At 45.4% G+C, this 10,736-nt stretch overlaps 2 protein-coding genes across 2 annotated transcripts in view; both read right to left on the reverse strand.

The window, feature by feature from the left end:
- Positions 1–10,736, reverse strand: part of LOC140854241 (uncharacterized) — a 49,400-nt gene that overhangs the window by 21,665 nt on the left and 16,999 nt on the right. The gene's annotated exons all lie outside the window — the stretch shown is intronic.
- On the reverse strand, positions 5,171–6,700 carry LOC105058988 (uncharacterized). Its single transcript, XM_010942096.4, has 2 exons — positions 6,339–6,700; positions 5,171–6,258 (listed from the first exon to the last, which is right to left on the reverse strand). The coding sequence occupies exons 1-2, from the start codon at positions 6,558–6,560 to the stop codon at positions 5,581–5,583; spliced, it is 900 nt and encodes a 299-aa protein (XP_010940398.2). The 5' UTR covers positions 6,561–6,700; the 3' UTR covers positions 5,171–5,580.

A 10,736-nucleotide genomic window follows, 5' to 3' on the forward strand; every position in this document is an offset into this window, starting at 1 on the left:
ACCCAGGCCCGCGCGGGATGCGCGACCCAGGCCCGCGGCCCAGGCGGGTGCGCGGCCCAGCGGGGCGCGCGCAGGCCCGCGCGTGCGGGTCGGCCCAGGCCAGCGGCCTGCTGGCCCCTTTGCCCCGGTCCACCGTGGATCGGGCGGTCCACGGCGGCGCCTGTGGACCGCGTGGGCATTTCCCACGCGTTTCTCGCGGTCCACGGTACTATTCCGTGGATCGGAGCGCGATCCAACGGCATGAGTGGCTCCCGGTCTTGATCCGACGATCTGGGACGTGATTTGGGTTGATTAAGGAGTCCTAATCATGATCTAAGTCGTGATTAAGGTCTATAAAAGGCTCCTGTGATGAAACAGAGAGGCGGAGGGTTGGTTTTCTCACGCCGTACGAATCCGAGAAGAGAGGCGAGAGCGCCGTGAGAGAATGAGCAGGAGGCTCCTGGACAGCGGTCGCCAGGCTCTTCAAGGGTTCAGGGGGTCTCCAAGAGAGAGAGAGCTTCAGTGAAGGGAACTTCAGGTGAGAGAAAATTGGGTGTACAAGGGTTGAGGGTGAGGTCTCCTCTTGTAAAATTTCTTTTTCATAGTGAAGTTTGCATGCCCCGTGGAGGCGAGCCTTTTTGTGGCTGATCCACGTATTTTGATTGTTTTTCTTTTCTTTTGTTTCTTCTTTCTTCCTGCTGCATCGCGTGGTACTGAAAAGATCTTGGGAGGTGGTGTTCTGACCAGACATCCACCCAACAAGTGGTATCAGAGCAAGGCGGTACAAGGACGCAGATTGCAGTGGTGGTGAGCAAGACTGAAGATGGAGAAGACAGGAACAATCAAGATGGAGATCAACAAGTTCGATGGTAAGAGCAATTTCTCCTTGTCGCAGGCAAGGGTGAAGGACGTGCTCATCTAACAGGGGTTGATCGATGCTTTCTTGTGTGATGAGAAGCCGACCATCATGGAGGTGCGGGATTAGAAACGGCTACAGATGCAGACGGTGAGTACCATCCGCATGTACCTGACGGATAAGGTGGTGATCCATGTGCTTAGCGAGACTTCTCCGACGGTGCTGTGGTCGAAGTTCGAGGAGTTGTACATGGCGAAGTCTCTCACCAACACACTTTTCCTCTAGAGGCAGTTTTACCTACTGCGGATGACTGAGGGACAGAGCGTGCAGGAGCATTTGAGCCACTTCCAGAAGATCCTCACCGACCTTCTCAGCGTTGGCGAGAACGTTGAGGAGAAGACCAGGGCGCTGGTTTTGCTGGCGTCGCTTCTCCCTTCGTACGAGTCCTTGGTGACTACTCTTCTAGTGGAGAAGAGCACTATCAAGATGGACGAGGTCACCGCGGCGATACTCCAGAATGAGATTCTCAAGAGGGAGAACCCAGCTTCGAGCTCAGGTGGCGATAGCTCAGCTTTGGTGGCTTCTGGAGGTGCAGGAGGCGGTAGACGGAGCGACAGGAGATCGCAACGAGGGCGGTCTAAGTCCAGGAGGGACTTGAGCAAAATCAGGTGTTACCGATGTGAGGAGTTGGGGCATCTAGTCAGAGATTGCCCTCAACTGAAAAATCGGACGGTGGCTGCTGTAGCGACGGCCAGCAGTGATTTAAATGGAGATGTTTTTGAGATATCTGACGAGGTATCTACTTCTTCCCAGCAGTAGATATTAGATTCTGCATGCCCCTATCATGTGTGTTGCAGAGAGGAGCAGTTTGACTCCCTGGAGAACAGTGAGGGCACTGTATATCTGCCGGATGGATCGAGCTGCGCGATCAGAGGCATTGGGACGGTCAGCTGGAGGACACATGACGGTGCAGTGAGGAGATTGGGGGAGGTCCGATACATATCCGATTTCAGACGGAATCTTATCTCACTTAGCAGACTAGATTCGAGAGGCTACAGGACGGTAGCTGGTGGAGGAATCCTGAGGGTGCTACGCGGCGATAGGATTGTGCTGGAGGGGAAGAAAGGGAGCAGAGGACATTATTACCTGGCAGGGAGCCCAGTGCGAGGTGGAGCTTCGGGAACCAGGTGGAGCTCAGAGTGAGGTGGAGCTCCAGGAGGTGGATCGGGCACGAGACAGGAGACTCGGGAGGACGAGAGGCGACGTCGCAAGGTGAGATTCCTATTGCCGCAAGACGATGCCCCGAGCAGGTCTCAGGTCAGGAGGAGCACAGCATACGACGGAGATGGGATCGAGCAGCCTGGCTCGACTCCCATGTTTGCCCATCCATGATCAGCAGGCGATTGCCCCAGGGCATGGGGGCGAGGAGATCCAGAAGCTCTCAGAGTTTGGAGGAGGTCGAATATCGAGTCGAGGTGGAGATTGTTAGAATTTGACGCCTCGAGATTCAGCCTACATTGAGCCCACAGCGAGGTTTGCGGCGAAAAATGGAGTCCAACGAGACCAAGATCATCCGAAACGGAGCTCGGATGGAGGAGATACGAGCTTTTGAAGTTGGCACGAGAATCGAGGCGGCGGAGGACCGCCGGCGACAGGCGGCGGGCGGTGCGGCCCCAGGCGGCGGCGCGCGGGACGCGCGACCCAGGCCCAAGGCCCAGGCGGGCGCGTGGCCCAGCCCGGCGCGCGCAGGCCCGCGCGCGTGGGCCGGCCCAGGCCAGCGGCCTGCTGGCCCCTTTGCCCCGGTCCACCATGGACCGGGCGGTCCACGGCGGGGCCTGTGGACCGCATGGGCATTTTCCACGCATTTCTCGCGGTCCACAGCACTATTCTGTGGACCGGAGCGCGATCCGACGGCATGGGTGGCTCCCGGTCTTGATCCGACGGTCTGGGACGTGATTTGGGTTGATTAAGGAGTCCTAATCATGATCTAAGTCGTGATTAAGGTCTATAAAAGACTCCTGTGACGAAACAGAGAGGCGGAGGGTTGGTTTTCTCACGCCGTATGAATCCGAGAAGAGAGAGAGAGGCGAGAGAGCTGTGAGAGAAGGAGTAGGAGGCTCCTGGACAGCGGTCGCCAGGCTCTTCAGGGGTTCAGGGGGGTCTCCAAGAGAGAGAGAGCTTCAGTGAAGGGAACTTCAGGTGAGAGAGAATTGGGTGTACAAGGGTTGAGGGTGAGGTCTCCTCTTGTAAAATTTCTTTTTCATAGTGAAGTTTGCATGCCCCGTGGAGGCGAGTCCTTTTGTGGCTGATCCACGTATTTTGATTGTTTTTCTTTTGTTTTATTTCTTCTTTCTTCCTGCTGCATCGCGTGGTACTGAAAAGATCTTGAGAGGTGGTGTTCTGACCAGACATCCACCCAACATTATCTAACCACAAAAATCAACCATTCATCAGCCAACCTCTCAGTTGCATCCATACAAGAAATCATCTTGTCAGTATCCAAGAAGAATTTTACAAACTGAAGTAGGACTTTTAGTAACTATACCAATATACCTTGTATCTTTTCTTAGTTGTTATTTTATCAATATCGAGATGCCTGCATGATCAAATGAAGAAAGCTTGTGTTGACATTTGATGAAGGGCTTCATCCAATAATTTAAGGTTGGGCATTTTTGTAGTGTGGAATCTATTTAGTTTGTTGAAATCATCCTTGCGCTGCATAATTATTGGAAAGATGTAGCATTCTGCTGTATGAATGGCTAGCAAAAATTTAACATCTTTGTTTTAAAAGAAAAAATACAATGAAGCTGCTTTTCTTTTGGCACATGTGCTTAAATGCCTTCCAGGAGTGGTTAAGAAACAGAACAGTGATAAAGATTACAGACTGGAATTTCTAGATTTTTCAGAGCAGCTACATTTAAAACATTATCTCTATCAGCATAATGAGGGAAAAATGAAAAAAAAAAAAAAAAGGGAAAAACTGGGTGTCAAATTTTGTTTCGTTATCTGTATTCGATCAAACAAGGTGTCATGCTGCTCTCGGTAGAAACTTTTGTTCTTTTCACTTCCATCTTGGAGAAAAGTTTTGCCTCGGCTCACCCCATACAGAAGAGCATCCACTTGTAGAATCGTTTCATACCACATGCTGTATAAACACTCTCATGATCCTTGTGCTTTGATTCATACATGTTATTCCTTCCTCTTTTCTTTTTGTCGTACTCTATGTCCAAGTCCCGCATATTTGCTAGTCTAAGAATCTAAATCCATAGGAATCCAATCACAAAAATTATGATCAATCTAAATAGTTTCATATCCCCTGATCTATATGGATCATAAGCTAGATCTACTTTGATATCATTTATAATGACCCACGATCTCATCCAAAAAAGCACGAGTTAATGGGCTCAACTAGGATGGAATGGATGGAGTGTTGAAGGCTGACCCGAGTGTGCTCGAGGAGACCCGTGGGTGCAAGAGTACTCATTCTTGCTTGTGTATAGGTGTGTAATGATAGCTCTCTGTGCAGCAGCACCCTTGATACCAAATCAGTCTATTGACAGGGCTTATGCAACTTGGCCTCAAGAGAAGCTAACCAACAATTGTCCTCCAAGCAACGGTGAACTTTTCAACAGGGATACGCAGATGCAAAGCAGGTGGCCTGGGGATTATTATCGTGACTGCTGGATATGGAGGCAAAATTAGAACATTTCAAAATTTCAGGTTTCCACTTCAGGTTTGAGGGCAAAGACCTCTGCAGGAAATTGCCTCACACTGACCTGTACTGTGGTTGCGGGTAATATCTACAGCTGCAATAGTACTTGTGTACATATGGATGGTTGTATGGTTCAGGATTGTAATATTCCTTGAGGTTTATTTAGTTAACTCCATTTGCTCTGACAATTTGTGAGAGCTGGAGTCCAGCCCAAGAACCACACGCTCATTCAGAATTGTCAGGCTTGGTATAACTGAAGTGTAAAAGTTAAACACGTCAGGCAATATTGTTTGACAATTGTTTTCTTTTTATATTAATGTAACATGGAAAAACTCAACGAAACGGCAAAAAATTCTGGTGGAGATTCCATCAACTTGTCGTACGTAACTTCTTTGATTTTGATTTTGGAGTTGGAAGTTACTTTTGTGTAAGAGAAGAATGGAATATCAAAATTAAGAACCTGAACAAGATCAATCAATCTCAGAAGGCACGTTATCACCTCCTTGTTCTGAGACTCTTCATTTTGTTTGCAGTTGTCATCATTGGCAAGTGTCTTTGGACTGATAGATAAAACGTTACTTTCCTTAGGCTCAATAACTTCAAAGAGACGAGAAATCTCAATATCCCAGCGCCGAGTGGCTGTCTGACATATATTTGTAAGACCAAAGCAGTCCAATATATTGGTGGATACAAACAAATTCACACAAATTGCAGTGGAAGAAAAGTGCCCTGCTCCTATCCCCTTTCTCTCTCTCTCTCCCTCTCTCTACCCTTGTTCCCTAACCTATTAAACCATTATATTAAACAGCAAAAACAAACTCATCATAAGTCACCCCATGTCCCATACTGGATTTGGAAGACGCAAGAGGCCAAAAACCAACATACTTCTACGGCCAGAAGCTGCCACTATAAAGGACAGCCTCAAACAGAAAGACAAGATAGCAAGCAAAAGAATTACCAGCAATCCCCACACGTGTAGCAGTGAATTGATAAAACTGACGTTTTTTCTTGTTCATATATACCTCTCATCCCTTCATGGGTACGTACTGAGAATAGAATCCTGGGCACTGACGAGGTCAGATATGTCCTCCCAACAACTCAAATAGCTTGCCGGCAACGGTATCGGATCCAATCTGGTGCAGTTGTAGGGGGACGAGCAGGAAGAAGAAGAGATGGAAGACAAAGTGTTGATAACATTGTCAGAAGAGGTCGAAAAGTCTGCTTCTGCGGTGCCGAATTCAGGCTGGAATGGCGGCACGGGGCAGAGGCCACTGCCATCCATGGCGTAAGCCAGCGGCAGCGGCGGCGGCGGCGGCGGCGGGCGGAGCATCACCTGGTGGAGAATTCCCGGCAAACTGCTGCTATGATTGTCCCCGTCGAAGGGTGGTAGTGGCATTTGCTGCAGTTGTTGCTGGTATTGAGGAATAGTAACACCGTTGTTATCCACCGAGGTGGATGTGTTGTGTTCGGTCTTGAGACGTTTGTTTCTGCGGCCGCCACCGACCGGGACGTTGCGGAGGGTGCCGCCGTCGGTCCAGTGCCTGCGGCAGGCCCGACAGAAGTGCCGTGGCTGCGACTTGCTGTAGTTGTTGTAGTAGCAGAACTTGGTGTTGGTGGACTCGCATCTCGGGCACCGCGCCGGCTTCTGCTTCTGTTGCTGGTCCTGTGTCTTACCTTCGCTCTTTGGCTTCAGAATCTCCAAACCTCCATCCTTCAATAACACCAAGACCAGAATTCACAACAATAACTCGAAACATATCATAACAAATGAAACATCAGAGCAATGATTACCTGCGACCGATCGAGGCTATCGCTAGCCACCAACTTAGAGCTAAATCCCATAGTTACTACTAAATTTTGAAGAGAATCTCGCTGGTGTTTCGGCAAGAGGAGGACGAGGCGGCGGCTGAGCTGCCAGAGATTCTTGTAATGCGGTTGGACTGTGGAATGAGGGGACATAAGAAACGAGTGGGCGTTGAGAAGAAGAGGGCACGTTGGATTGGAATGGAGCATTGGGGACCGATCACACGTGGAATGATTGCTATTTGCTCGCCACCGTGGCTGCCGCCGCTGATTTTTTTTGGTAAGATGGAGTTCTGCGGGATTGACCGTTTGGGCCCAAAGTTTTCCCTAAAAAAATGATTGACCCCAAAGTAACAAGGATCGGCTATATATATATATACATACTGGATGGAGGTAGAGGCATTGGATGTGGCGTACGTTAGGTGTAAGAGAAATTAAGGGGCATTGCTTGCTCCTTGAGGCGATGGCAAAGAGAAACACGTCCAAGTGGAAACTGCTCGATGTGGGACATTAATAAGGATATATACTCACAGATGGAGGATGGTTGGCGTGGTGTTTGTATAAAAACAACCGCTACGTTTGGCAGTTGAGATGGCGTCGAGTGAGAATTAATTAACAATGGAGAGGTTGAAGTGGGCCCGGGAAAGGGACTGGATTGGAAGGGAGGGTGGTGATGCGTGCTGCGGGCGGTGAGGGCTGCGTGTTTTTTTCTGCGGGAGGGCGGGACCGATATCCGATCCGACGCCAACTTGAGTGGGCGACAGATAAGACGGACAGCGAGATGAGTCGGTCATATGCCGCCTGTGTGGGGTCCATCGCCGATAGAAACCCAAGGGAAACGGACAAAGCTGTCAACCAGCCGTCACCTCCAGTCCACCAGAGGCAGCGTGGTCTTACGGAGTTTTATGTTGTAGATGACCGTGCGCACACATTCGAGCCACTGGATTTGGCGGTTGTTCTTAGATGCTGCGCACTTGTCTTACAGTATCCGTTACGTAACGCGTATATATATATATATATATATATTGTTGAACCAGGATGAGACAATGAGATGGTTTTTTTTTTTTTCCGTCGTCGTTGAAGGAAAAAAAAAAAAAAATCAGACTGAACAGGCAACCAGAACAGTTGAGACAATATAATTTTCCAATGAAGGAGGATTAATGCTGCAGGAAAAAATAATTGATCTTCTTTCATGAATTTAAGCACTGGATTGTGTATTGCACAGTTTTTAAAGCATTTTTTTCCTTCTGATCCATGTAGGTCTCAAAGCAGCTGTTGTGTATTTTTTTTTTTGGGTAAAAAGCTATTGTATATATTTCAACGATTGTCGCCATGAAAGAAGATGAATCATTCTTTCACACGAAAGATATAATCCACATTTAATGAACGATGGACCACATTGTGCTTTCTAAAACAAACAGATTGGCGTGCACGTTGGAGGAAAAGCTGCTCCCACCTTCTATGTGGCATCCACATGCTATGCATCAAGGGGCATGTTATGTTGGCCATAGGCAAGTACTATGTCTAAGTTGTATCTAGGTAATCGACAAATGTTGACAGATCATATGGTGAGGCCCAGCTTAAGGTATGTAACCTAGCTATATTGTTTGCATATGATTGCTTGAATTGGAACCCAAATAAGTAGCATTTTGGAGGGAACAAAACTCTTAGCTTAGCTGAAGTGTGTTTTAGGGGAAGAATTGATGCAACATAATGGTGTCATAAGAGTCTTATGCATTGTATATATTGTATATCATGTGCATGTAGTCTTGGGAGTGAGCTTACTTTTTGCATGGTTATTGTAAGCATCATGACTCTCTCTAACATAATAATATAGTTTGCATTAGAGTTCTTTGCAACCCAATTTTCTTGGCTTGATCCTAACAAGCTGGATGTGCAGTTGATACATTAACTTTAATTAACGAGATTGCTAAAATCTTAATTAATCATCTCCTCAACAAGTAACTCAATTAGATGGCAAATTGAATTTCACACTTCAGTAAAGCAAACTTATACCTGTCGACTAATTATAATTCCTTTGTTGTTCTCGGGAAGTCTTCTCCTCTCCCAGCCATCTCTTGGTATGTCCTTTCATCACCCATTAGTAAATTGTAACGAAAGAACAATAACGTACAATCAACATACAAATTATTAGACATGCACTTGTACATGCTCATCTTTGTCTGCATTCTTTTTTTTTTAAAAAAAAAAAGAGTAAGTGGAAGAGGTGAGACAATTCCCCTAATTTATCAAAACAAATAAGTAGTTTAGAATATGTGAATCGGATGTTAGGATAAAGAGTGCTTGAGGCTTCGATTCTTTAACTCAGTTAGTTCAATATACCAAATTTTTTGTTCCAACAGATACTATTTATATTTAATTTATTAAATACTAATCTGTATATTTTTTTCTTTCACGAGGTCTTATGGCCTCCCATGGCATCTCAAAAAAAAAAAAAAAAAAAAAAAAAAAAAAAAAAAAAAAAAAAAAAAAAAAAGTACTCAAGGCTTGTTAGAACGAAACAATGAAGGCAAGCAATCCTAAAGGATGCTATGCTCAACCATCAGCTTCTTGGAAGAAAGATGTTCCAAAGACGATGGGATTGAGACCTTACGAAGCACCGGGCAGATGGAGCCGTTCTTGTTGAGGAAGTTTCTCCATGTATGTCCTTGTCTTGGCCAAACTATTATGTCATGTTTTGCCAAAATGATTTAATATAATATTATTTTTTCAGGCAAAGGATTTAATATAACGTTGTTGGAACAGGATTTGGGACAGAATACAAGCTAGAGCCTGGAAGGCCAGTGCAATTTCCCCACCAGAATGCCATCATGTGGGCCCGCAATAATAACATCTTGACTATTCAAAAGTGAGAGAAAAATATTTTGTACAAGTTCTCGTGGTTCTGCCCCTTTTATGGGTCCGAGGGGCAATTTTCAAACTTCATGATCTTACGGGCCAATTGTGTGGTGGTTGATTCCATCTATTAATATTTTTATTTTTATATTTTTGGGTCATGTGGACCAAAGTAATGATATAAGTTGGATACGGAGGATGCAGGCTTAGGCTGACTCATCACCAAACACATTTGATTTACGAATTTTATATAATTATCTTTGAAATGGTCAAATAGGTTATCATGCCTACCCTCAACCTGTCCTCAATTTATTATTTTGTTCATAAACAATGAGCTATTAACTTCTATTTTTGCGTCAAATTGGGAGGAGAGGGTATCGATGGGTAGAGGGGAAGTCTTTGTTAGGAATAGTATACATTGAAGTTTGGCTCCATTTACGGTGCAGGCAATGCAATTGAGATACAACACTTGCATTTAAACCAATTTTATCATGCCTCCCTTTCCTCGTAACCAGGTTCAACATTCCAGTAGCTCATAACAGGTCACCAGAGGAAGAGTAAAACTAATCCAAATGGCTCAAATTAATGGAATCTTTTTATCCACTCTCTAACAACATCACCACAAAAATGATATATGAGAAGATGCATCATGCCAATATGCGTCTACAAATATCTTTACTGTGATTTAAATTTCAAGACAAGCAGTTCTTCTGTAAACACTTTTCTCATCTTGCTAGGGCTAGTGCTGAGTGCACCAGATCCTTTATATTTTTTTTAAAAATATTAGTTAGATCAAATTCATCGTGAATGATTAATAATTTATTAATCAAAATGAGAAAAAAAAGATTAAATATATTATCACACATGTTGTTATTGCACACGAAACAAAAAAAAGAAGAGAAAAAAAAAAGTTAAATACATTTCGCATGTCCTGTTATCGCATATGAAATAAAAAAAAAAAAAAATTGAACTATTAGCAGCCCACGATGAATCTGATCTAATTAATAGTTTTTTCTTTATAAAATATCAAAATTGGCTATACATAACTCAAACCAGTATTAGATCACTCTCAGACCATATCAGATCATGATGAGTAAAACTAGTACCAGATTACAACCAAACCATCCCAAAACACCATCCAAACTGCGTGAATTGCGAGTTAACTTGCGTCGTTTAATCTAAATAGCTGGCCTATGCCTACTTGAACAGAATCTAGCGCTAATTCGTGCCACCACCAAAAGAGGTGCACGTCAAACCTCGTCATGGCTCGATCATTCTCCGATCCACCGAACCAAATCTAAAATCTGGACCCCTCTTAACCCAACGCAACGGAACCCGACTCCCGGCCTAGCAACCAGGTCGGGATCGGGATCAGTCCAATATTCCATAAAAGTTCTACGCAGGTTTGAGGATTAATCGTCGATTACTTCACGAGTCGACCATTGGACGGCAGATCTGGCATCCGCATAGAAAATTCGAGAGCACAAAGTGAAGGTCCTTCCCACCGCTCCTCTGTGAGAAATGGAACCC

This window comes from Elaeis guineensis, chromosome 16 (assembly GCF_000442705.2).
Source record: "Elaeis guineensis isolate ETL-2024a chromosome 16, EG11, whole genome shotgun sequence".
Classification (NCBI taxonomy): Eukaryota; Viridiplantae; Streptophyta; class Magnoliopsida; order Arecales; family Arecaceae; genus Elaeis; species Elaeis guineensis.

What these genes read in the sequence shown, in the direction of transcription:
- LOC105058988 (XM_010942096.4), bottom strand. Translation starts at nt 6,560, where the DNA reads ATGCTCCATTCCAATCCAACGTGCCCTCTTCTTCTCAACGCCCACTCG. An exon ending in ATAGCCTCGATCGGTCGCAG is followed by an intron (nt 6,259 to 6,338) that starts GTAATCATTGCT and finishes GTGTTATTGAAG; the next exon opens with GATGGAGGTTTGGAGATTCT.